This window comes from Manacus vitellinus, unplaced genomic scaffold (genome assembly GCF_001715985.3).
Source record: "Manacus vitellinus isolate BGI_N305 unplaced genomic scaffold, ASM171598v3 scaffold_53_pilon, whole genome shotgun sequence".
Classification (NCBI taxonomy): Eukaryota; Metazoa; Chordata; class Aves; order Passeriformes; family Pipridae; genus Manacus; species Manacus vitellinus.
Window position 1 is genome coordinate 120,532 of NW_021940637.1, and position 27,321 is coordinate 147,852.

A 27,321-nucleotide genomic window follows, 5' to 3' on the forward strand; every position below is an offset into this window, starting at 1 on the left:
TTCCCCGCTGCTCACACCCATCCCGTGGGAAGGATGGTGGTTTTCATGTATTTCCCAACAATTTCTTCTCTTTTCGGCAGTGATTTCATCCCGGGGGTCTCCCCCGCTCTCCCACGAGTGAATTCATTCATTGCAAGCTTTCAGCTCCTGCCTACAAACAGGTACTTGGGAAAATTCCAGCAGTAAAACTGCTGCCCAGAAACCCCCTGTGATTCAATCTGGGGCTGGAAGGGAGGGAGGGAAACTCATTTCATAATATTATGTTGAAAAAGAGAAACTTTCAGTTGCAAACAGACTGCAACTGTGACCAAGCAGTTCTTGCTGGACGGTTTCCCCTGGAGGCAGAGAGAAGGGGGTGACCAGGCACGTGGTCATCATCCCCCACAGCATCCCTGAGGCACTGGTGATGCTTAAGGAGCTGCCAGAGCATCCAGAGGATGGAGCCATCCAGGACAAGCTTTAAAGTCAAACAGGAACAAGCCTACCTCGTTTTCATTCTCCTGCTTCATTAAACTGAATCTCTTCTTACTAATTTATTGCCTGCAATCCCAGACCTAAAAATTGCTGGGCTGATGCCTGGTTTTTGGGGTCTCCATCCAGCTGGGATGGGGTATCCCACCCTGATGGGATGCATTTTTCAGTCAGGATCATCCCCCAGGGACGTTGGAGTGGAAATTCACAGCTCCAAAGGGAAAGCATTTGTGTGTGTAGCTGTGGGGAGGAGGAACATGGCAACTGGGAGGAAGGATGATCCCGTGTTTAACTTCCTCCAGCTTCTCCTGGGTCATGTCATTTCTAGTAAATGGCTGGATTTCCCACTTGGCCAGCCCTGATCCACCTCAGCAGAGTAGCATCACCCACACCTTGTCCTCCGTGTCCCAGCGTGGGCCACAGAACAGACACCTGTCCAAGGCTGGTTAAATCCTGAGAGCCTTGGGAAAATGGGAGAAGAGCCACAGAGCAGCAAATAACCCCTACAAATAGAGCTGTCACACCACTGACTGGGAAAACAGGTTGGACAAGGGGTGAAGGCAGCTGGGATCGAGCCAAGTGGGCGGCACAGTTTCAGGCATCTGATCTAGACATGTGAATTCCCTGGATAGAGCCATAAATACATTCATCCTCTTTTATGGGAGGATGGAAGGTGTGGCCATGATGCAGCAGCACCTTTTCATCTGGGTCTTGTAAACCCAGGGGTGGCTGTTAGGGTATCCCAATTCCAGGCTCCAGCAGCTCCTTCTGGGGTGGCTGTGTACCCCCATCCCACCAGGAAAAGCTTCCCAGTGGGGTGCTATGGCTAGAGACACCATCTCAGCAGTGCATCCACTGGGTGCTACTATGGGATTTCCCACGAGCTCTGGCCTCTGATGCAGAGGGATACAGGATTTCCTGGGACTATTGTCCTTCACAGCAAACCCTCCTCCTGGAGCAGTCTCTGGTGGGGTTGGAGGCAGAAATACCCAAAAAAAAATGATGCTGGGAAAAAACTAAATGCTTGTGGCTTTTGTTTGAGGGGTACAGCCGTTCCCACTCTGCCTGTGCCGGAAGAAGCCCAGAGAAGCTGCTGGAATACCTGACCTTCCTGTGCGTGCCTGCTCCAGTGAAAACACAGATCCCAAAATAACTCCTCAAACAATGTGGCCATAGTTGGGGTGAGGGCGGTGACGTTCCGGCTTTTCCCTCCAGCAGCCCCGAAGCCACAATAAATCCTGATGCCTGTGTTTGCTCCTGGGTTTTGCCTCATTGTATTTAAGGAAACAGCCAGCGGGTGGTGGAAATGTATCCCAGAATAAAACACAGCCCAAAGGCTTCGAGTTTTCCTGCTTTTCTCAGGGAATTTAGCAAAAGGGTCCATGTTTTGTCCTGGCTGTTCCCAGGGAGTGGGGGATGGAAACCTGCTAGGGATGGAGATGCTGCTGCAGCCCCTGTGTGTGTCCGTGAGTCTCCCTGTCATCCAGGGATCCCAGGTTGTCCCCGTGGTGCTTGATCCTGTGCTCTCACCTCGCTTCCAACCCACTCCGAAGGGGCTCAGGATCACCTCCATGCACTGCTCCCAGCCCTCTTGCCCAGGGTTTTAGTGAGGGAGTTCAGAGCTTTGAATTTTCATTGGCATCAACGGAGCTGGGAATGCAAACAGCTTGGTGTCCATATACAGCACCCCAAAAATACGTCTGGGTGCTGGGTTCGTCACCGTTCCCGTCCCGGGCGAGCTCCCCACCTCCTCCCATGGCAGAGAGGGGGCTGCCAAAAATCACACTTCTTGTTTTAGCTCTGCTGAAACCCGCTGCCTTTCGGGCTCGTTTCTCCTCCTTTACGTCAAGCTGCCGCATATGCTGCCGGCGCCAGCGGGAAGTTTTCTGCCAAAGGCAGTGCTAAGGAAGAAAGGAGGCAGAGGAGGGTTTCGCTTTTGGCTGCCAAACTCCCCTTCTGCAGATCAGGGACCTGCAAAACCTCCTGCACAAATCCTGGGGGACAAGGGTGCCTGTCAGTGCCACTCCTGTGTCCCCACCACCTCTGAGGCTTTGCAGACACATTGCTGCAAAACGGGGCTGGAGCTCAGGACCCAGCCACCCATCCCTGAATATTTTCCAGGAGAAGTGCTAAGAATAGCACACAGAAAGGCAGTTGGACACGGATTGGGGTGAGCCATGACACTCTAAAAGCCCTGCGCCAGGTCTGCCTTTGTGCCGAGGTGCTTAGATGGAGGATTTGAAAGAGAGAGGGAAGGTATTGTTCTCTCTTGCTTTTGTTGGCACCTTTTAAAAGCTTGAATTCCTGTTCTCTGCTTCCCTCCAGCCCAAGCCTGGCCTTTTTCCCCCTGCAATAAGCTCATTTTCCCCCAAAACCAGCTAAAAAGCAGGAGCACCATAAGCAGAAGGTGATGGGATGGTTACATACCCGTGAGGACCATCACTATTTCCATTCCTCATTTTCCATGGGTGCTGCTCACACCCCTTTTTGGATTTTCCGGTGGGAATTTGCCCAGCTTCTCACTCCAGAAGGTACCAGCCTGAAGCAGAAGCAGCAAACCCAGGGCTGGTTTGGGGCTGCTGCTGGTGGGACATGGAAAAAGGCATGGGGACCCCTCAGTCATGGGGAAGGGGGGGATAGGGGACACCTTGGTCACCATCATAGCAGCATCCCTCAACTCCTAGTGAGAAACACAGCGCTTGCCTGCTCTTTTCCATTCTTTATTCCAACCATCCACTTTGGTTACAGTTCTGAAAGATTTTTTTTTTGGTAGCTGTTGTGGTGTTTTTTTCCATCTCCTCTAATCTGAACCCACCTCCGGCAATATTATAAAACTCTACAAGTACAGTAACGACCAGTTAACAATAAATAGGTATTTGTTAGTTCACGAAGTTAAAGTGCTTTGAGAAGGGATGTAAGAAGCTCTATCCTAGATTCCGGGGGGGGGAATACCTTGGAAATGTAGTGCAGTAGGAAGCTCTGGCCCGTTGTCTGTGGTCATGAGAGGCACATGGCACCTCCCCCTTGCCCAAAAGACTCCTCGGGCACTCCTGAGTGAGCAGGCACAAAGCAGGAGCTGTGCTGCTGCAACAGGTTATTGGAAGCATAAGACAGGATGCCCTCACCCTTACACAGCCCGAGGCTGGGGTGTTTCAGACTGGGAAAGGTTTGGACAAGGTGTGGGATCACCCTCTGCAGGGAGAGAATCCCGTTTTTTCACAGTTTAGTCTTGCTCGGAGACCTCAAAGCCCAAGAGAAGCAAACTCTGGGCCCCCCCCCGTGTCCCCTCACCGGGGGAAGGGAAGCAGAGCTGCTCTGGGCGGTGGGGACAGGCACAGCCCCCCGAGCCCGGCGGTGTCGCCCTGAGATCCGCAGCCTTTTTCCCTGAGGAAGCCCGGTCCCTCTCCCGGAGGAGCGGTGTGGGGAGCAGGGGTTGCCTGCTGCCCACGGATAAATGCCCTTAGCTGCCTGCAGAGGATTTGTGCGTTTCAAACGTCTTCCCAGGGCCTCCCCGTTTGGTTTGGGCTCTGCTTCCACCTTCCCTTCCAGTCCCCTTCCATCTGTCCTTCCCCACACCCCAAATCTAGTCATCTTCCAAGCCTTTTCCATGCAAACTCCTAACTTTGCACCTGCACTTGCAGGTTTCCAGTGCTAATTCCCGATCTCCCTCCCACATCAAAGCCAGCTGCAAACAAAAAATAATAAACCAAACCCCAAAACCCTTCCAGAGCCCAATTCTCCAGACCAGAAGGGGACTCACAAGTGGCGCTGGGAGCGTTCCAGCTGCTTGCCAACCCAAACATCAGCCACTAAAAACTTGGAGGTGTCAGTCCCCGCTCAGATCAACCAGTTCAGAAGGCCGAGGGCTGGCTCCTCCTCTTCATCACATGCACGTTCCTAAAGTGAGGAGTGGCCGTGCCCTGAGGATCAGTGCATGCACGTCGGCAGAAGTCCCCTAAACAGCATAACAGAGCTGCCAGGGAGAGGCTGTCACTGGTACAGCCAATGTCCCCCACGTGTCCCCAACCCCTGCTCCACCTGGCCCTGCAGTCACATCCTCCTCACTGAGGCTCTTCCACCGAGGCCAAAAACGGAAAAGGTGCTGCCCAGGACCCCTCTGGGGACAATCAAAGATTAATGTCCAAGGAGCGCCTAAGAAAACAAGGATCTCGCTTCAGGAGCGGACAGCAAGTGCAGGAAGAGCAGGACGGTGGGAACACCGTTGTGTTCAGTGGAAGAGTTCCACCAAAGCCACCATCAGGAGCAGCTGCAGCCACGAGCCAAAGGGCATGGTTGCCTGGCCCCTCTGGAACAGGAACCGGAGCTGGTTGACCAGGCGCTCCTTCACCAGCGCCTGCTTGAAGCCGTCCTCCTCCGAGATGCAGACGTAGTGGCCGTAGTGGCCGTGGCTGACGTTCTGGATGAAGTGGAAGCAATCCTGCTGAGGGTGGGTGGTGTTGCAGGTCTTGATGAGGCTGTTGTTGTGGTACCAGTTGTAGGTGGCGTAGTGGGACTCGATGGAGCAGTTGAGGTAATAGCGGGAGAAGGGGACAACTGCGATGTTCTGGTAGTCGTCTGCAGGAAGACATGGAGAAGGAGGGGTTGAGGCAGGGTTGTCCAGGAACCACAGATTCCCCCAAAAGCACCTAGGGAAGACCACCTGGGTGGATGAGGACGTGCCCATGGCAGGAGGGGTAGAACTGGAAGACCTTTAAGGTCCCTTTCAACCCAAACCATTCCATGATTCTGTGTTACACAGCCATTTAACAACAATGGCCCATGTCCAGTGAAGTCCACAGGACTCTTCTCCCAGGAATCAAAGCTTAATCCCTCTCACCCAGCTCAGAAATACACTATCTCCCCTAACTCCAACCCGGTGTCTTGATTTCACTCCCAGTTCCCCGGCAATGAGTAGTAAAACCTCGCACAACCCATGCAAAGAGTGGAGAATCAGCCACCTTGCCCCAACCACTGCTGGGGACATTGTCCTATGGCTCAAAAAAACCTTTACATACCTTCCTTAATAGCCCCATTTTGGCAGTTTCCTTGCCACACATCCAAGTTCAGGTTCTGAAGCACCTCCCTAGCAGATGGAAATGGGAATAAGCATTAACAGAACATTAGGGAAGCGGCATTTCTGGGATAGGAAAGGAATCACACATATGAGATAGAAGGAAATTTATTACCTGGTATTGTTGGGGTAGGGAAAACACCTCCCCCTCCCACCCCCATTCCCAATTAGGAGTTTGCTGATGGCAAATGTGAGACCCAGTAGCAAAAAGATGGAGAAGGTGCTGCCCAGGATCCCTCTGGGGACAGCCAGAGGGTTGGGTTGGGGTTGAGTTGGGTGCTCAAAACGCCCTCAAGGGAGGGATGGATCCCTGAGGAGAGATCCCAAACTTTCTGGGACGGCACCGACATCGGCGCTTCCCTGCCTGGACACAATGGGCCCATCTCTCTCTGTGATGGGAAGATGGCCTCAAAACCACTCATGGCCATGGTCTGGAACAGGAATACCGAGGGTCCGGGTGTTTCTCCCACGGAAGCAGCGGGAGCGGGCACCACGTACCGGTTCAGGGAGGCGGACTGGCAGGAGCCGTTGGCCCAGCCGCAGTAGGGGTCCCTGGCCAGCAGGCAGCTGTGGCAGTTGTTGCGATACACCCTGCACATGTCCATGGGGATCTCCAGGACTTTACTCGTGGAGCCGACATACAGCATGGCCTGCGGGAGGAAAGCAGAGGGGATGGATGATCATCCCGGCACCGTGTCCCAGTGCCACCTGGTGAGTGTCTTCAGAAGGACGTGGAGCTCCAGGAGCGAGTCCAGAGGAGGCCATGGAGCTGCTCTGAGGGCTGGAGCCCCTCTGCTCTGGAGCCAGGCTGGGAGAGCTGAGGGTGTTCACCCGGAGAAGAGAATGCTCCAGGGAGACCTTAGAGACCCTTCCAGTGTCTAAAGGAGCTCCAAGAGAGCTGGAGAGGGACTTGGGACAAGGGATGGAGGGACAAGACAAGGGAATGGCTTCCCACTGCCACAGGGCAGGGTTAGATGGGATACTGGGATGAAAATTCTTTCCTGTGAGGGTATTGAGGCCCTGGCACAGGTTGCCCAGAGAAGCTGTGGCTGCCCCACCCGTAGAAGTGTCCAAGGCCAGGTTGGATGGGGCTTGGAGCAACCTGGGATAGTAGAAGGTGTTCCTGACTATGGCAGTTGGGTGGAACTGGATGAGCTTTAAGGTCCCTTGAACCAAAACCATTCTGTGATTCCATGATTCTACTTCCAGACCCAGGGGCTGGCAGTAGACTGTCCGTCCCTGCCTTCCCTGCTGCCTGATTTTAAAGTTACAGCCCAACCCACTGTTTTCCTTCCCACAGAACGAGCAAAGACCCACCCTCTTGTGATCCAGGATCATGGACTGGATCGGGTCCTTGTTCGGAAAGACCTGGAGCTCCATGATATTCTGCACCCCATCTGGCAGCTCCACAACCTTGTGGATGGATCCTTTGTCTAGGAAGAAAGAGAGGAGAGCCCTGATGAGACATCCTGAGAGCGGAAGAGATGATGCCAAGAGATTCCAACAATCTGACTGGATTCCTGACACCAGCCACCCAGAGAGAACAGAAACTTTCCCAAAAGCAGCATCCTGAGGGAACAAGGCTCAAGAATCCTTGTTGTTCACCCTCTTGCATAGTTTTCCCTTCCCAAATAGTCTTCCCTTCATCCCACCATCAACCAGAGGTGGAAGATGTGATCCCAGCTCATGCAGGGATCAGGACTCCCCAGGTGTCTCTGTACCCATTCCAGAGAGGGTGAGCATTGCCATGCCAAGCCCTGCATGTGGGAACAAGCTTCCCAGTGGGACTCTGCAAGGCGTTAGCTGCATTTAAACTCAGGCTTTTGCAAAATAAGACCAATCAGAGCATGTGTGGGCCCTAATCCAACCTAGGCCACCTACTGAGTTTTTTAATCACAGATTAGGAATTTAAAAAGTCTCTCCACAAGTGCCAGTGAACAGATTCCAGCCCAGAGCAGAGAAAGGGATGAGCACAGCTCAGGCAAGTAAAGCAGGCAGGACAGGGAAGCACTGGGAAATGATGGAGCATGTCCCTTTGGAAAGGATTTCTGCTTGTAAAGCCATACCTGGGGAGAGCTGTGCTACCCCTCTCTTGCCTTAAAAACACTGGCCCTGAGACCTCCCACAGGTTGAAGCTCAACGGGGTAAATCCCACATGCTTGGGATTCTGCTTTGATTCCGGCTTTGCCTACGCAGCCAAATTGGAAGTATTTAGTAGTACTTGGGACTTGGCAGCTCTTTTCTGCTTGACAAACATATGCCAAGCTGGGAACACAGCCCCTTGTTCGCTCTGCAGTGAGGGTCTCATCTGCTTCCCCTGGGCTCCCTACCCTGGAGGGGAAAGCTAATTCTGGGGATCTCCACAGGGAACGGTTCCCAGTACCTGTTGCCAGATAAAGCACATTGTAGTGGTGTCCGTCAGCCGCAGAGACCTCGTGCACCCCGATCCTCTGGTAGCGGTGCTTGTTGTGGAATAAGGGGCTCTTGGTGGGGGACAGGGGCTCCACCCGGTCCTCCACCTCGGGGTGGCTGTCGGCGATCTTGAAGGTCTCACTGGGGGTGTGCTGTCCCGAGGGAACACACTGCAGCAAGAGGGCACAAAAGCCACTGTCAGAGCCAGACAGGTGCCTGAGGATGAGGGTGGAGGGCAGGAGAGCTCGGCAGGGGAACAGCATGGACACCTCAGCCCGCAGGAGATGCCCAGCTGCGGTGCACAGCCCTGTCCTGGGGGCAAACACAGGCCCTGGGGGTGCTGCAATTGTGCTAGTGCCAGGTGCATGTAAGAGCCTGTCTCCCCATGCTTTCTGTGAAGGCATTGGACCTTCTCTGGCCTCCTTTTGCTTCCAGCAACAAGGTTCAGCTCCTTCCTGCAGTGCCTACAACCACCCTCTCTGCCCAGCTCTCACCTGGCTGCTCCGTGTCCCCTCCCCTGCTCCAGGTACCCTGAGGACTGCAGTGGCACTGCAGGGACTAGCTCTCCTGGCCTTGGGGCCCCTCTCCACTTCACGTGGGGCAGCTCACTCACCTGCCCAGGTTTGATCTCCGGGTTGGGACCGTTATAGCCTTTGAGTTTAGACGTCCGGAACACGTCGTCAATGTCCCCAAAGGAATAGACACAGACAGCAGAGCTTCCCCTGAGGGCAGCGAGACAAAGAGGGGGTCAGGGAGACACTGGTCACCACCCCTACAGCTGGAACACAGCTGTGTTCATCACCACATCCACTCCGTCTGTTTCCCAGAGACAGTAAAGGGCTGAAAGGAAGGATCTGGCCCGTGGGACAGGGCATCCCCCTCCCTGTTTTGCAGAGACCCTCACCAGGTGTTTGTGAAGAGCCCGTAGACTTTGGAGAGCCGCCAGTTGCTCGCAGGGACAAAGAAGACATCCTGCAACCAGTTGAAGTTGCCCTTCGTGACTGGGTCAACACAAATCAAGCTGGCCTTCAGGAAGGTGGTCCACTTGGAAGCAGAGAGGGAACTGGTTCCTCCTTTATCTTCCTGGGGGAGAGGGAAAGCAGGGAGTCAGAGTTTGGCAGAGAACACCACAAAGTCCCCAACTTGGGAGGGATAAGCCCCCCAACATCTCAGATGGATAACTGGGGGATGCTCCAGAGGTATGTCTGATGCTGGTTACAGCAACAATCGTGTTCCTCTAACATCCCAGCAAGACAGGGCAGGTATTTCTCTTCCCTACAAGCAAGATGGGAGCCAGAGGAGGGGAGGGCCAAAGGACATGGTTGTACCCCACACATACTCTGTGGCAGACAAGACATTTGAGGCAGAAGGGCCAAATCAAGCGTGGATAACCCCAGGTGAGCCACCATGTCCATTTGTCACCCCTGGAGCACTCCTGCCTCCCCCCCCCACATGGTTCCCGTGGTACCTTACACAGCTGGGCCACACGGGAGATGTTTCTGGGGGCCTCAGGACTCTTATCTGGGTTGTCTTCACGGAAGAAGTAATAAATCTTGTCCTGGTGAGGCTCTTCGTGCCTTAACACGGTGGCTTTGACAAACTGAGGGTCTGAAAAGGGAAGTGAGCCATCAGAAAACCATGGCTTGAGCACACAGACTTCATCTGAAAAGCCACTGATGGGGACGAAGCAGCATGTTCTGCAGCCAACCACCCACCCACAGCCGAGGGAGGGAATGAAACACATCTGTGCTCCAGGGAAAGGACAGGTCCGAGACCATCCGCTGTGCCTGACCTGTGCATTGCACCAACTGTGCTTCACCTGACACCTTCCCAGTGGCTCCCCTTCCTCTCCCTCCTGCCCAACATCCCAGACTCATTCCCTTGAGGGCCAAATCCACAGAACCTGCTTAGCAGCAAAGGAAACCCGTCTCCCTTCTTGCTCAGGGAGGTGTTATCGGGGAGAAAGGATCCCTCAGTGCTGTTTGTGTTTGGAAAACCCAGTGATGCTGTTCCTATTAATACACCTCTACTATGACGGGCATCCCCGGCAGCATCAGGTCCCTCTGGGCATCGTTAGCTGCTGTTCCCATGGCAGGGAGTTCTGTGTCAGCACGGGATCAGACTGGCAGCTCTGGGGCTCTCAGGTTTGGTTTAGCTTCCCCCTCCATGCACAAGTTCTGTTTTATTCTGTTGTTGTCTTGATTTAATTTTTCGTTTTGACAGAGGTTCAATAATCTCCTGTTTCCCGGTGTCAATGGGGAGACAACATAAAAAACTCATGGAAATGGAGGAGGGTCCTTTCCCTCTACCCCCACACTGTCCTCTGCACAATCCAATGTGATTCTGCCTCAGGGTCTCACCCCGGGCTGGGGTTTTGGAAAGAGTCACTGCCCAGAGTGGAACTTGTCCTTCCCGTTTCCACCACCGCAGGGCAGCTGATGGGCACTTTTACACAACCCTGTTTCCTCCTATCTGAGAAGGGACTTGCCACCCTCATTTCCCCATTACTCTGAGGAACAGGAACTCACTTATCAGGTGTTTTGTGACAGAAACAAAGAGGTGAAATTCCCTCAGCTGGCACTGAGGGGACCAGATCAGCCCTCCCTGCAACTTCAGGGGTGACTGAAGACCCCAAAGAACAAGCCCTGGAGCTCCACTCCAGCTGGGCAGAGAGGATGTCCCCCTCCAAGCTGTGGTCTGGTGGGCTTCCACACCTTGGGATTCTCCCCCACACTCACTCTGCATCACTGTGTCACTCGTGTAGAGCTCTCCACCCCCTCTCACTCGACGGAAGCGAGGGATCTTGCCATTCTGCTGGCTCTTCTTGATGGTGGAGTAGATGTCATCACCTGCGGGATAGGAAGGCTCATTTGCAGTGGGATGTTTCCGGAGGGGACAAGAAGGATTTGTAAGAAGAGAAGAAAAGAATGAAACAAGGACTTTTGGGCACATGAACTCACAGAGATGGTGGACACAGGTCAAGAAACTCAGTCCTCGCTGCTTAGGACTGAGCAGGTCTGTCAGGACTCCTTAGAGAGTGGCAGGGACAGATTTTTGGGAAGGATCCCCTTTTCAGGTCCAGAGCAGTGGGATTATTGCAGGATCTTCCTTCTAAGGACCCCTCCCACCCAGACCATTCTATGATCCTACGATTCCCCACTGTTCTCGATCCCATGCCCTGGATGGAAAAAACCAACCTTGTGCCATCTCTGTCCTAAAAGGATGTGCATTTCCATGAGGCAAAAGCAGGAAGCCCTAAGGCCAATGAGAGCAGGGGACAAAGGCCTCGGAGCAGCCTCAGGGGCCCCTTTTTGTCACAGAGAGCCTTTTGTGCACAGCACGACGACTGAAAAATAGGAAAATATGAAAACACCAGACTTACCATCAACGACGACGAGGGTGTTGGAGTCAGGGGTGAAAGGAGCAATTCCTCTCCCATCCCACGATGGGCTCTCCTTCCTCTGCGTCTGGAGAAGGATGGAAATGGACCTAAGTGGGATCAGGTGCCTACATCCACCCCTGGGGCAGGAGGAAAGTGGTTTTCCTTGCCTGGCACAGCTCAAATGAGGGAAGGACTCATACCAGGTTCCAGCAGGTGGGAGCGCAGGCACCGGTCCCACACACCATCATCCCATCTCCGTACTTCTCCACTAGTGTGAGGTAATTCTTATTGTCCTCCTGCAAGAGAAGGGAGAGGAGCATGAGCAGCTGTGAACAGCAGAGCAAAGCCCCCAGAACTAACAAACACACTGCTAGATGGCTTCCCAGCTTTTTCATGGATCTTACAGCTAGAGGAGGAGGAGGTCTTCACTCAGAGGGAGCACATGAGGAGCACACACAGCTCCTTCCCCACTAGTCCTTCAACCCAAGTCCTTCAACCCTCACCCATCCAGCTGTTCTGCCGCAGGTGGGACCTACCAAACTCCCAGACATCATGCACAGTCCCTCATTTTTCACTGGGAAGTCTTCCTAGGATAAAAGAGAGAGAAAAATGCTATTAATTCCTTCCCTCTAAAGGCCAACCCACGTGGGCTCAGCCCCGTGCACTACAAGGTCATTAAACACTGCACTGTATCCCTTTTCCCTACCCTTGGCATTTGAAAACCCACGGGAAGGCTGGGTTGGGTCCCTCAGGCCCTCGAGGTGATGAGGAGAAGTGGGGATGCAGGGCTAAAGTAGCAGGAATGACTGAGCTGCTCTCCGGAGGATCTGGAAAGAGGATTTACCACTGTGGGGGAAAGGTGTTCAATAGTTTCTGGTGCGGACATGAACCACAGTGCTCTGGGAACACGAAAGGGAGTATTTGGGTAGCTGAGAAAGACAAGAAGGGGTCAGCAGAAAGCCAATGGGGGTTTTCCTGCTCTATTAACTCAGTGCCCAGCTCAGAGCTTCCTGCTTTTGAGAAAAGGCAGCCTGGACTCTGACAATGGAAAAGAAAGGGAACGTAGCTTCTCCCCAGTGACGCCAGTCTAAGCACCACTTCTCATACTAAAGAGACAGTTCTTTACCGGAAAAATCCTTCCTGTGAGGCAGTAAAGACCTCAGAAGGATCACATCCAGGGAAGAACCCACTAATGGCTAGCACAGGAGACTTTCCCGTTGCTTCAGTTATTCCTTACACTGATATTGTGGTTTCCTGGTTGGATCAGGCAGGCTGGGCAGAGACCAGGCTCTTACAGGCCTGACTTTATAGAGTACCTGGAATTTGGGCTGTGAGACAGATGCTGGACACTTCTTATAGGGCTCTGGGGCCCAGTGTGTTAGCAGAACATCCTTACCGTGTAGTTCTCAGAGGTTGCAAAGTCGTAGTAGTAAAGCTTCCCCTCTCCCCCAATGTAGATGGATGAGCTGTTTTCCTCATGGTAGAAGACTGGGTACTTCTCACTCCTGGGAAATACATATTCCTTTGCACCTAGGAACAGCACACTCATCAGGGAAACCACTGCAGAGAGCACACATGGTTCGGCTGATCCACTCCCTTCCCGTGCCCTTGGAGCGATGAGAAAAACATGGACACAGGGCTGGGGGCCCTCTGGGATGGCTGGCCCAGAGCCAGGCGGGCAGGGAAAGGCAACTCCCAGGTTCAGAGTGGAGCCCCCTTGGCCCCCAGGGGACAGGAGAGCTCCACAGAGGAGTGACCCCACCTGGCCCCTGCAGGACTTGTGATGGAGGAATAGGAAGGGGAAGTGCTGCAGGAGCTGTAGTAGGAGAGTGGGAGCTCAAAGAGACTCAGACCTGGCTCTGCAGCAGCCAGGTAAGCACTGCCTTCCACTGTCTGAGAACCTCCTGCCTCCCAGCTTTGGGATGAAGGGCTCCATCCCCTCTCTGACCACCCTCTGACAACCACTCCAGGCATCTGCCTGATAGATTTGGCTCCTGCAACCTCCTGCACTTTATCACCCCCCTCCCTGCCCTGTCAGCATCCTACTTCCCAGGGCCAGGAGGGTCAGACAGGGTTTGGAACTCGCAGGCCAGAGCCCAGGTGTGACAGGGGAAAGATGCACCTAAATGCCACAACTGATGGGCTTCACAAGAAGTGGCTGCAAGACCTTGGACATCACAACTGGTTGCTGAAGATCGGCGGCTTTCCGGGCCCAGTTGGAAGAAGAACTGCCTGTCCTCTCCTCTTTCCTTCCTCTTTCACATTCTGGCTTTTCCGGCTCCTCTTTCCTACAAGCATCCTCCCTTCCCCTCTGTCCAGCCCGGGTGCAGGAGGTTGGCCCTGCACTGCAGGTGTGATTCTCCTCCCCTGGGGCTCCTGCTGTCCCTGCTTGAGGTGCCCTGCTCCTGCAGCCTTCTCTGGGGAGGTGCAGCCACATCTGGGCCCCTTTTAGCGGGTGTGCCAGGGCCCAGACTGCCACAGTGGGCAGCAATGACACGAGAGGGACCGCTCCTCCAAAGGGGAAAAGGCTCCAAGGATCAGGAAAAACCTCTGCTTAGAACTCCATTTTCATCATTCCCTCTTCTCCCTTTTCCAAAGAAGGGGCCCCTCTCCTGGCAAGTGCTGCCACTCCCACACAGACAAAGGCTGGGGCTGCCTCGGGAGCGGGCGGCCTGCACAGACAGGCAATTAATCAGTGGCACGTGTCCCTCTATTTATAGGGGTTGTCACTTGGCAGGACAGGGAAAGGCCAATCTTTGCCCAGTCCAACACTCCCCTTTGCCCGGAGCAAGCAGCGCGGGGGGCCCGCGGCCAAGGCTCCACAGAGCCAAGAAGGGAAAAAGACTTAATAGAGGTCACTGGGGCTGCTGAATTCCTGCTTGACTTGTGGGCTTATTCTCCACTTTGCTCCCTGGTTGCACCTTCTCCAGGTCCCTAATCCCTGCAGGGTTAAACAAGCAATGTTTTCCCATCAGGTCTTGGGTAACCTGCCAAAAACCCACAGGTCCTGTTTTGCAAGGGCATTTCAACCACGAAGAGAGGGCGGAGATCCGTCTTGGACAGAGACTAATGCGACACCTCTGTGTGCCCTTCCCCTGCTCCATGGGATGGAGCCCGCTGGGACCCTCAGCCAGGTAGGCCCAGCTGGATGACGGTCCCTGCTTGCTCCGTGTCCCCTCCTCAGCCTTCCCGTGCCTCTCCTCCGCCCAAGGACTCGGAAAAACTCCTGAGCATGTGCTGTGCCTTGTGGAGAAGCTGGCATGGAGTCTTTCAGAGTGATTCTGCAACTCATCTGCCCTCCAAGTGGGAAGCCAGCCAGGCCTGTTATCAGCCATAGACTCAGTCCAAGCTTGCCTAGGAGAGGACTAATCCGCTTTACACCTTCTCCCTTCCCAGAAGTCCTCAAAAACCCCACTCCTGGCCCAACCTGTGGAGGCCAGGCACACAGGAACTCCTAAAGCCCTTTTACCTCATCACCAACAAGCTGCTAGTGGGTCTGGCCCGCCTGCAGCAAACTTTACTCTTGTTTTCAAACCTCCAGCCCCTAAATTTGCTGCTCATCCAGACAAACATACATCTGCAGCCATTCCCTGCTCCTCCTCCTCCTCCTCACACTTTTTACAGACTTCAGCCCTGTGCTCCTACTACCTTTGGGTTCCTTTGGAGGCTTTTTCCAACACTGCCTCAGCTCAGCGAGCTGTGCCAACCTGCAAGGACACACTCCTCTCCAAAGAGCTGAAAACAAACAAGCCCTAAACAATAATTTGGTCGGCGCCAACGTGTTATTTATCCTGCAGCTCCCCAGGGACTGCTCTGAATCACTAAGCTGAGAGTAAACAGCTCTGCTAGCCAGGGCCCACAAGTGTGGTTGTGGTTCCAGCACTGATTTAACTGGATTTGGAAGGGAGCCTTTAAGGGGGCTTCCAGGAGTGGATGCTGGGATCCCTCTGCCTCTGTGGCAGACCTGCACAGCTCAGATTATAGGAGCTGTTCAATCCCCTTTGCCTTTGCTTCTCCTCTGGCAGGATGGGGGGAGAAGCCCTGCACCCTCCGTGTCATTACATGGGGGTATAAATGGCTTCCAGAGCTAGGAATGATGAGGCAAAGGGTATCTAATGGCCCACACTATCATAGAATCATGGAATCATAGAATGGTTTGGGTTGGAAGGAACCTTAAAGATCATATAGCGCCAAACCCCTGCCACGTGCAGGGACACCTTCCTCTCGACCAGGGTGCTCAGAACTCCATCCAGTCTGGCCTTGAACACCTCCAGGGATGGGGCAGTGTCCTGCTATGTCCCCAATGGGACATGCTTTTCCTCGCAATGCCAAAGATGCTTTTGACACTGCAAAAGAAAGGCTCTTCCCCCTGGAAGGGGGAAGGCATGACCCTGCCATCACCCTCCCTCCAAAATCTGAGTCTGGAGCTCCAGAAGACACAGGGTTCATTTCCAGAGCCTTGCTAACTCTGCCAAGTCCCTTTGCCTGAGTGCTTTTGCCTGGCATTTACTGCCAACCCCATGGATAGCACACAGATCAATGGCACCATTGTCCATTGAAATGCTAACCCCAGTCCAGCGGGATGAATGGGAGAAAGAGTGGCTTTGTGCTGGGGAGAGCACCACACCAGAGGCAAGGAGAATAATATTAAATGAGGGAGAAAGAGGGAGCCCGGTGCATCTCGGAAGGATGCCTGCAGGGTGAGGTAAGAGGGGAGGAAGGAAGTGAAGAGGGAGATGCTCTAGATGAGCTGAGGGCAGGGAGGCCCACCCTAAACACAGGACAATGCAGATGACAGACGGAGCAATCCTGCTTCCAATCTGACAGAGTGACATGGACACAGCTTTAGTGACACAGCAAATGGCTCTCTGGCTCCCTTTGGGTCCAGAAGCCCCTTCAGAAGGCACCAAGGGCCTGGTCCTCCCCAGCACCACAGCAAGGCTGGGCTCCCAGAGCATCCCAGAGCCTTGTGCTGCCACCTCCAGAACAGATGCCCAGCTAGAGAGGCAGTGTTGGCACGCAGCCTCATCGCAGGCAAACTCCACAAGACAGCTCCCATCCCGGCTGGAGGGCTGACTCAGCTATGGCTGTCCTTTCCCCCTTCACACTCCACCATTCCCGGTCTGGCAGCTGGCTCCGGCATCCCAGACACTTGGCTTAGTCACTGGCTTACAGTGCTCCCAGCACTGATAGTGGGTGAGCCATTGTGGGCTTGCAGGTGCTGGGGGAGGAAAAATGAAGGGGGAAGAAGGATGAGATAAGCACTTGCTGGTTTTGGGGAGTGGTGCTGATGCAGGCAAGAGGCAGATCCTTTACTTGCTGCCCATAAACCCCTTATTGAATGGGGTCCACCTTGGAATATGAGGGAAAGCATACTCCGGGAAAGCAGAGTACGGGGTTTACCTGCTCCCTGGAACTACCTGCCGCCCACCGCAGCCCCTGTGCTGCCCTCACCCAAGCTGCCCGTGTTCTCCCAAACCCTCCCGCTGCCGCCGCAGGACAGGCACACGGGGTTGGGCCACCACCAAATGGCAAATCGGGATTTACGCCGGTGCGGCGCCGCCGCAGCGAACGCAGCCAAGTCTTCACCATGTTCCCGACGCCCAGGCAGCACACCCGGCAGCCCCGGGGACTCTCGCTGTAACACGTTGTAACGCCGTCAGTCACCGTGGCCGCGCGTCGCCGCGCCGATGGCACCGCCACCTGCTCCGCTGCCGCGGGTCTGACAGCGGGCACGCTCCCGCTCACGGCCCTTCCCTCTCCAGCCCTTTCCCAGGTTTTACTTATTCCTTCCTTTCTGAATAGCTGCGACAGATTCCGACCTTGATAACAGCATGACTCTGCGGCAATCCGGCTGGGATCGGCTCTGGCAGCAGAAGGAAAAGCTGCCTTTTCCGTGCTGACTCAAGGACTGGCAGTGTGGGGGTGTCCCTGGATCTCATTCCTATGCCGGTGCCCTCAGCTCCCAGCAATGCAGGGCTGGCTGTGAGTCAGGGCTGTGTGCTCCGGGCTGCTCCACATCATTCCGTCTTTGGGAAGACAGGAGCCGTCTCGATGCAATGACATCAACCCCTCCTTCACTCCCACTTCCCCAGCGCAGGCAGGATGCATGACAAGCATCCCGGCACAGGCAGATCAATCATTTTCCTGGGAATGTGATTCAGGTCCACTGCCTTAGTCACCCACTTTGGGGCCAGGATTCTCCATCCCAGCTCCAACATCACTCAGCAATGGCATTTCAGTTACAGTATTCCCTCAGGCAAGACCAGGAGGACAATCCCTGGATTTCCTACCTGCTTGGCCAGATACCAGCCCTCCCATCTCCTCTAAGGAGAATGTGGAAAGTCACAGCACCCATCCCAGAGGGATGGAGTCACCCCATGGGGCTGCCATAGATTCCCTCCATCCCTGGGAGCAGGACTGGACTGCACCACACCACTCCCATCCAAGAGCCACGTGCTATCTGCCTCCCCAGCTCCACTACGGATGCCAACAAGCACTTTTTCTTTTTTTTTAGATGATCTATAAATTCCCAAATTTAGACATTTCGGAAAGAGGAAATATATCTCCAGAGAGCTGCTGTGCTAGGTTTTTCTTCCATCATGACTTTGCCTGAAGGGAACAATGTGACACAAGAAAACCACAGTCAGGACAGGGACATGCTCCCCAGCGCCCTGCTCACCCATGAGTTTCCCTTTCCCACGGGATGGATGCCTTGAGCAGCCTGATGGGCTCCTGGGACCCGGCAGAGCCTGCAGCTACAGGGTTTTTTATAGGAACAATTTGACTCTAAATGAGACAACCCAACAGGAACATTTTGGGGTGGTTGGCTCTGACCTGTCACAGAATAACTGAAGGGTTGTGAGCTGCAAGGTCTCCAACACGCCTTGTGAAAAGTGATACGTTTTTGTGGAGGGGTTTCCGAGAAGGGGGTGAAAAGGAAAGAAATGTGGGAAACCACTTCCTCCTCATTCATTGCACATGAAAAAACCTGCTTGGTTGATCCCTCCTCTCCCCATCTTCTGCCACCAGCATGCTGCTGAGAGATTGAGCTGCACCCCTGGTGTTGGAGTCCTTACTCCCTAAGGATCTCTGGAGCTGGGTCCTTACAGCCACTTCTCCGTGCTGGAGCAGGAGGGGTGTGGAAAGGCTAAAGGATCACCCTGTGGGGAACATCTCTCACTGTACAGGGTAGCCTCACACTGTTTCAGTTCAGCCTGTGCTCCAACAGAGTCATCTCTCAAAGGAAGTAAAATAAAGAGAGGAGAACCAATACCACCTGATTCCCTACAGATTTCTATCCCATATTCCTAAGAGCTTCCTTCAGGACCAAATATCGTACTTGTCCCCCTTTCACTCCCTCCCTGTTCCCTTCCTGTTCAGCTTGGAGCAGACTGGGAGCATGGTGACCATGAGTTGGTGCCCAGTGGCTGGCACAGCTCAGGAAGGGTTGGTGCCTGCCTTCCCCTCTCAGTCTCCCCTGCCTTCTTTTAAGGATGGATGTAGGGACCCCCAAAACTCCTCTGTGCCTCAGCTGGGGAGCAGCAGCGGAAACCAGGCAGCCTGGTGCTAAAAATGTTTCTTGCTTAACTGAGACCAGACACATCCACGTGTTTCCTGCCCCTTCAAGCCCTCCGTGCCCTCCAAGGGACCGCACAGCTCCCTGCCACAGGAAGCCTCCCAGCTTCTGTCCATCCCACCATGAGAGCCAGAGGGCAGGATCTGGAGAGCGGATCAAGAAGTTCTGTTGTGGGCATAAGTCCCCACCTACGTATTCGAAAACCAACACAGCCCCTCCTCTCCCACCGGGGCAGGAAAGGGCACCAGCCAGATATGGCAGCAACACTGTGGTCACAGCAGCTGCCTTTCCTTTGGCCAGGTGTTCCCGCAGGTGCATCCTAAGAGCGTGCCCAGAGAGGACAGAGCACATCAAATGGTTTTCCAGAGTGCTTTCTCATCAGCCCGGGGCAGGCAAAAGCCCTGACCATAATTTTACCACGCCCTCCATCCTGTAGGAAGGATGTAGCTCCCAAAAGCAGCAGAGCTGAGAGCAAGGGATTGGGCTGTGTGCTGCTTTCCTTCTATTTTCCACCTGTGACCAGATGGAAACTCCATCTCTTCACGCAGTGAACCAGTGAGCCCAGTACTGGGCAGCACAGGCATCCACAGCCCTGAACCTTTGGCTAAGGGTTCCATGAGCTTACAGAAAACCCAGAAAAAAGAGGTGTGAAAGCACAGAGAAGAAATGTGGCTGTTACTCAAACCCAGCCTGACCTGCCTTACACATTTCAAGATCGCAGGAAGGCAGAGCAATGGGTTCAATCTGGTATTTCTCATCCTGTCTTGCCCCTGAGAGTTTGTTGATGAGCAACATTTAATCATTCGCCAAGAAACCTCATGTTATCCTTTCTCACACCCCTCCCTAACTGCTTCCGAGCACCCCTCCAAAGGGAAGGGCAAGGCCACAGACAGACCACCAATGTCAACAGCCTCTCTACAGTGCAACTTTTCCATCCTTGGCCAACCTACATTCCCAGCAGCCTCCCATCTCGCCTCTTCTCTGGCTTCTTCCCTCCCCACTCCTGCAGGCCCTGCCATCATGGGGTGTTTTTTGCTGCTGCCCTCAAGAGATCCCTGCCATCAACAGCAGAATGCTCCGGAGCAGAGGAAACAATTTCAGCCTGCATTATCAGGGATATATCCTACAAAAGCTCTCAGCCTATGTGCAATCCAAATGCCTGGAAGGGCCACGCTTGCGGAGCACACTCTAACTAGACAAATATGCTTTTTTAGAGTTACACTCCAGAAGGCAAATATTCTGGCACATTAACAATTCCCGCTCTATTTCTGGGAGTGCCTTGGCAGCAGGCAGCAGCATTCAGTGTTGGGGTGAGCCGGGGCAGGAAGAAAGAGGGAGAGGGGGGGGAACCTTTTGGCTTGGTAATGCAGCTGCTGGGCATAGGCAGGATTGCTCAAAAGCTCTTCTGAGAGCAGCGCCGCCGATATTCCCTCTGCCGGAGGCCTCCAAGCCAGAGCCTGCAGGTCCCAAACGCCCACTCAGCAAGCAACAAAAGAGACCCCTAACCTGCAGCCGGGGAGGAATATGCCCTGGGTTCAAAGCCTCTGCCTTCATCAGGGCTCTGGGAACATGGGCAGCACTGCAGGGCTCCGCTCACCCTGTAAAGGCTCAAACCAGAGTGCTCCACGCTCCAGGAAAGATGGATTTCTCCTTATTAAACACAAAATGACTACATGACAGGCACGGCAGCATATTCCATGCATACTAACACACCACCACTATCTCCTGCATGCTCACCCCCCCAAAATTATGCAGCACTGAAGCCCGTGCTGCTGCAAGATGAGTCCAGAGCCTTTGATGCCGCAGATGCAGCCTGTCATCCAGCAGGTACGTTATTCCCAACCAGCCCCGGAGCCGAGCTGCTCGCTGCACCCTATGGATTGCAGGTGCTAAATTTAGAGCCAGGTTTTGTTACTTTCCCAAAGCTGTTCTCTGTAATGACAGTCCCGAGCTGTGCCTGTTCCTGTCGGAAGCTGGGGAACAGCGGCCTGTGATTATGGAATTTTTTTATACGGTCAGTGGAACAATGGCAGAACAACCACTGGATGTTGTGTCAACACAACAAAGGATGGTTTTAGCAGGATCTGAGAGTCTCTCCCACTAGGAAGACCCAGGGATTGATTTACCATAAAAAGCCTTTCAGGATGAAAATTGCCCCGAGCAGCTCTATCAGCATCCACCAGCAAAACAACCTCACTTAATTGCCTTCCATCTCCCACTCTCCTGCAGCTGGGAAACCCTTCCCACGCATGTGTCAACTCCTCCCAGCCCAGGAGAGGCCAGCCAGAGGTGGGCAGAGGGCAAGGGGATCTGTGACATTCCCCATGGAGGTTTAAATGTGGGAAGAATGGTTTGGAATGGGCTGCCCAGGGAGGTGGTGGATTCACCCTCCCTGAAGGTTTTCAAGATGAGATTGGATGTGGCATCAGTGCCATGGTCTGGTAACCACGGTGGGGTTGGACTTGATGATCTCAGAGATCTTTCCCAACCCAGTTGATTCTATGATTCTAAGATCAGTGGAGTTACAGTTCCCTGTAGAAAACAGATGAGATATGTGCAGCCAAGGAAGGGACTTCCTCCCTGGTCTGAGGAGGGCCTGCCATGCTCTTTCCAGCTTCTACCTGCTGCTGGAGGCTTCTCACTCATGTAATGAGTATGAGGTGGATCTCAGTCCCACAGTCACTTGGGTTTGTGCCAGGACATGCCATGAAGCCCTTTCCAGCACCCCCTTTCTGCTCACTTGACTCCCCACCAGCAGAACACACGATATCCATTCTTCTCACATCCATCCTTGGCTGCAGCACAATATTACTCAGACTTGGAAGCTTCACAGTTAGACATTTGAAACCAGACACTGGGATCTGACTTCCCAAAACACCAAGATATGAGCAAACCCACGACAAGGGTTGCTGTCAGTAGCCCAAGGGCAAGTGCCTGGCTGGCACTGGTTATGCATTCCTCTAGGAAAATCCTAGAACTCCCTAAACTTGCAGTGCCCTCTCCCTCCCACGACACACATATCCTCAATGAAGTGGAATGTTTATCACAAGTGGATAATTAGACTTGGATCAGAAGGGCACTGAGCCAGTCAATGGGCCTCAAACTGGGGAGTGGACAAGGTACAGACCCAGAGCTGTCATTAAGGGCAAGATTTGTTACACAAGCCCTGTTGCTCCAGACTTAAACTGCTCTGGATTTATTAGGGCTGGTAGGAGACGCTTCCACATCCAGCTCCTGTGACACTCTTACAGCATTCCCTGTCACACACAGCACCGGGTGGAGCTGGGATTGACCGGAAAACAGTGCCCAACAGGAGGAACAAGTCCTATTCTTGGAGCGACCAGGAATAGCCACATGCCATCAGATGTAGCTGGCTGCAAAACAGACAATTTCTCCCTCCTAACTCACCTTCCAGGCCTTTTTCTGGATACAAGTTTCTCTTAAAAGCACCTTGTACTCAATACTTAAGATTTAGTTTGTAGTCAAGTTTAGATTTAGTTTGTACTCAAATATTCAGGCTTAAACTTAGTTTGTCTTTTTAAGGCACCAAGCCTGAGCACCTCAACTACAGAACACCTCCACAGGCCAATTTTCAGCAATCCTGACCTCAGATCAGCCCTCGGGCTGGCACAGAGCTGGGCAGGAATTGACATCTGGCTCTCTTTTCCAGCCACAACTTCCATTAGTCCTCCCATTCCCGTTGTTCCTGTGTCATGCTCTTGCAACAGGAGGTGGTTGTGATTAAGTCAGTTTGTTTGGTTTGTTTTTCTTCTTCTTCAATCCGCACAGAGCAAAATATATTTTTCAACCAACATTTTCTGCTCCCAGCATCACTCACCCTGTGAAAACAAGCCATCTGCAGAAAATAGCATTGCTGGGAAAGCAAGGAGCTTTCTCCTGGAAATGGTGAGAGCTTCATGTGAAACTGTCCTACAAAGATGTTTCACACTCGTGGGACCACAAGGAAATGGTGATGCTGTCACTGAGGAGGAAAAGCTGGTGCTAGCAGCAAAAAACTTCTGGTTTGCCACATCAGTATGAGTTCTGCCCTATCTCATAGAATCCCAAAATGGTCTGGTTTGGAAGGACCTTAAATATCATCCCATTCTACCTGCCCTGCCACGAGCAGGGTCACCTTCCACTAGAGCAGGCTGCTCCAAGCCCCTCCAACCTGGCCTGGAACACTTGCAGGGATAGAGCAGCCACAGCTTCTCTGGGTAACCTGTGCCAGTGTCTCACCATCCTCACAGGGAAGAATCTTTTCCCTAATATCCAATCTAAACCTACACTGCAGCAGTGGGAAGCTATTCCCCCCTGTCCCGTCACTCCAGGCCCTTGTCCAAAGTCACCACCTGAACACATCACCACCACACCGGTGGGCAGGGAGAGCTCCTACAGCACTCAGAGTCCTGCTGACAGTTTTCTCAAGGCAAGGAGGCAGCCAAGCTTAGCAAAGCCCAGAAGTTATTACAGGCAGCACAGGCAAATTCCCGGAACTTGCCACTCCAATGGCCCGCTGTGTCCCAGGGCAGGTTGGAACCAGTCCACATGGTTGAGGCAGCCAAGGGTCAAGTGTATAACCTTTCTTTCTTTTCCCAAAGGGACTTGCTTATCTCCTCAGAACCTCCCTTCTGCTTGCAGTCTCACCTGTTAATAAGATGGGAAAAATTTAACAGCCAGACCCCATCCTACCCCAAGGTGTCAATGAAGCCACCAGAGAGGGACTGAGTTTGTGTTGGATCCATGCACATGCGGGGAAACAGGGACAGTCCTCAGCATGGCAGCAGCTAAAAATGACTCTGTGCTGCAAAGGCCCCAGGCTACAGCAGCCTGAGCCAGCCCTCAGGCTCCTTGCCATCCTCAGTGTTTTCCCGATGCTCGGTGACTTTCCGGTCATGAGACAGCCAGCCTGGGATGTCACCCTCCCGCTCCACAGAGAGAGGCTGTATCCATCACCCGGCCGGCTCCGTCCAGCCCCGCGACACAGCGGGTCCCGTCGCTGCAGATGGAGCAGCAGAGCAAACACGCTATCCGTGCTGACAAGCAAAAGCTCCGTGTGGGATGGGAAGGCACCTTTCGCAAAGCAAAGCCCAGCTGGTCAGCATTTAGCTGGAAAAATCCACGGAGGTAGGGGGAGGATGGAAATAAGAGGGATGATAAGAACACAGCGTGCAAGGTTGGAGCACTTGTTTCTGCACCAGCCCAGGCAGCTGAGGCTGAACTCACTCCCACACTGCCAGTCCCAGCAGATAAGGAACTCGGCATTTAGAATCTTCCTCCATTAGGACACAGGGAATGGCAACAGCCAGAAGATACCACGGCCCATCTGTGTGCTGGGCCAGCTGCAAAGGGGAACAGGGGCAAAAGCCTTGCCAGTAAAAAGGTTCTTAAGCACTTGAGCTGTGACCAGTGGTCTGCAGCTGACCTTTGCTCCAGGCATCTTCCCCCTAAGAGGAAGGAATCCTGCAGAGTCAGATGTGCTGTGCAGTAACTGCTTGCCCAGATGGACCCAGAGGTGGCCACCTGCACTGGCTGCTGGGAAGGCTCCAGGGGTCCCTCAGCCTGCTTTCTGTGGAATCAGGCTGATCTTTGGGGAAAGCATGCCCCTTCCTCACCTCCCACCACGCAGTGCTGCAGCATCAGGGACACAAAATAAGGGCAGAACTGGGGCTGAAGCCTCATAATGGCTTTGTAAACCATGGAAAGACAAAGCTGCAGAACATCATGCTCCAGCTACCCTCTGCCCTGGCCTGATGCCACCAGTCCAAGTCCCCAGGACTGTGGAATTATTTAAATACAGGAGCTCCAAGCACCAAGACAGGCTGACTCTGCTTCTTTGTCTCCAGGTCTGAGCTCAAGATTGTGCCACCTAAGCCTAGTTACATTTTTTCCCAGATTACAAATCCCCTCATCTACTTCTTGCTGGGAACCTGGACAATGCGGGACTGGGGGGCAAAACAGCAGAGTGGTTCAGAGGTACCTGCAGTGCAGGCAGGGCTCTCACTGGGCCTGGCAGGTAAGGGTATGGTGCTGGTGAAGGAAGCAAGGCTGAGAGATGGAAAGACATCAGCAGCTTTGTCCAGTACCAATTTCCTCCTCTCCCCCTGCACAGCAGCCAGGGAGGAATCCCACACATGTGCTCTTCCCTCTAGGAGAGAGCCTGGTTCTGGCCAGCCCCAGAAATCACCCCCTTCACCTGCAAGGCTATAGTGTGAGGAGGTGCCTTTGCTGAGGCTGCTGTACCTGATGCCTGTGCTGGGCTGTGGCGTGTAAGAAATTTAATTAGGTGAAGAGCTGCCAGCTCCTGCAGAGCCCGGGGCTGAGGCCAGCGCTGCACCACTGCAAATGCTGCACAGCCATGCAAAGGTCCTGGAATGCTGTGCTTCATCCAGCTCTCACCTCCAGGAATAGAGTGGTCAAGCTGAAAATCAAGCCCTGCAACACCATCACACCCACAAGCCTCTGTACGTGGCTGCAAACAGCAGCAGCACGCTGTGCTGAGCTGCAGGTTTTCCTGAACATGCTGAGTTTTCACTGTGTCTCGAGCATTGGGGAAGTTCAAGAAGGCTCCTCCTGTCACACACAGCATCCCCTTTGCCCCTGTCCCATTTCTTCACCCTCCTCCAGATCCTCCTCCTCTTCTCCACCCTCCTCCTCCTCACCCACAGACCTACTTCGGAAGGGTAGAGGTTACACCAAGGAAAATGCAATCTGTTAACTAGGACGCAGGACTGAACGTGCCACCCTCCGATATCTCCCCAGTTGAAATCCCTCTTGGCCTGTGGCCCTGCTAAGCTCTCCAAAAAAATTAGAGAAACAGATAAGCACAGAAGAGAGATAAGCTGAGCTGATCCCCTTGCAGGGAAGTGCCGTAACAGTAGCTGCTTTCAGTGCTTCCCAGTGACAGATTATGTTCAGAGCCACCCTGACACAGGTGCAGGGACAAATGACCACACTGTGTGCAGACAGGTGGGAATCAGCCACTTGATCCCTCTCTTCCCCCTCAGCACAGTTTCACTCCAGGACAGGCATTTCCAGCCCCGCCAAACCCTGATAATTTAACTTTAACCCTTCTGCCCTAAGCGGGGCAGGGGAAATGTCTAAGGGGCAACGTGTGACCCCATCCTCTGGTCTCCGGCTCCGTGCCTTCTGCCCCCTACCACTTCCATCCCTTTTCCCCAGCCACTACACTTGCCAGCAGCCACCACAAATGACGCCATACTCAGAGCAACCTTTCCCTGCCCTCTGTGCCGGTGTCTCTCCCTTTTGTGCACCGAGGTGACAGGCAGAGGCCACCTCTGAGCCACGCACACACCCCTCTCCCAGCCCTTCATCCCAGCGCTTTCATCCCGAGGAAGGGCATAGTAAATACCAGCAGAAGAATAACAGATGGCGCAGAACAAACCCGGGGAAATTGGTGTTCTCTGAAGTTGCCGGGGAATGGGGAGCACAGAGGAACTGTTGTACCGCAGAGCAGCGCGAGAGCCGCAGCCCGGCTAAACCCGCCGGCTCAGCCAAACCCCGGGGACAAGACGGGGTCTTTGTTCAAGCCTCCCTGGAGGGGATTCATCAAAAAAGCTTGGAAAACACATGATAAAACCAGCTTCCACGCACCAAGCTCAGGCTGTACTCTGAGCTTGCTGCTTGAAAACATTTCTTTGTTCGGTTTCTGCTAAGATCAGATCTGACTGAAGTCCTTACGTGCCATTTATATATTTTCCCACAGACCAGGGACGTTTTGCAAATATTTACTCACAAAACTCATTTGCAGCAAACAGGGTAAGTAAATCAGTCCATTAACTATGCAAATACACGTCTCGATTTCCAGGGAACTGCAAGTTGGGGGAAATGGTTACTGTGTCTGTTTCAGAGCTTTTTGACAGCCCTTAATATACCCAGCTCCTAGGAAAATGCTTTTAAGAATATAAAAAGGAAAGAATAGTCTAAAAATGCAATTAAAAGCAACCAAGCAAGTCAGAAACCCCTGCCTGAGACCACAGGCATTTTAAGTGATTTTACAGAAAGCCAAAAGTCTCCCTGAGGAAACAAAAGAAATAAAAATAGACCAACTCCGCTCAAAAGACAAGACCCAGGTATGAAACACACGGTGCAGGGAGTAGCTGAGAGCTGCAGGGACTGCTGCTGCATCCCAAGGTTGCAGCTGAGTGCAGCCCGGGGCTTACCTTGCGGCGCTGTGATGATCCTGGGGTTCACCTTGGAGCGCCCCGCTGCCCACATGCCCAGCTGGCCGGCCCACAGGGCCACCAAGAGGGCAACAGGCGAGCTCCTGCCCATTTCTACTTACTCGGGAGCAGGGATCGTGAGCCTGTGAGCCTGACAGCTGCATCGCCTGTCTTATACAAAAGCCTGGTAGCATCCAGCCCAGCCAATGGCTGAGACAGAAGG

The 27,321-nt window shown here is 53.5% G+C and overlaps 1 protein-coding gene across 1 annotated transcript; it reads right to left on the reverse strand.

Annotated features, from left to right (window-relative positions):
- Window positions 1–3,178: 3,178 nt before the first annotated feature.
- Window positions 3,179–27,265, reverse strand: SEMA7A (semaphorin 7A (John Milton Hagen blood group)). The gene is made up of 14 exons (XM_008933789.2): window positions 27,099–27,265; window positions 12,733–12,866; window positions 11,873–11,923; window positions 11,537–11,632; window positions 11,337–11,421; window positions 10,693–10,803; window positions 9,423–9,562; window positions 8,859–9,037; window positions 8,568–8,676; window positions 7,926–8,124; window positions 6,860–6,975; window positions 6,041–6,192; window positions 5,487–5,554; window positions 3,179–5,046 (listed from the first exon to the last, which is right to left on the reverse strand). Exons 1-14 carry the CDS (start codon window positions 27,208–27,210, stop codon window positions 4,700–4,702), a joined length of 1,899 nt encoding a protein of 632 aa, XP_008932037.1. The 5' UTR covers window positions 27,211–27,265; the 3' UTR covers window positions 3,179–4,699.
- Window positions 27,266–27,321: the final 56 nt, after the last annotated feature.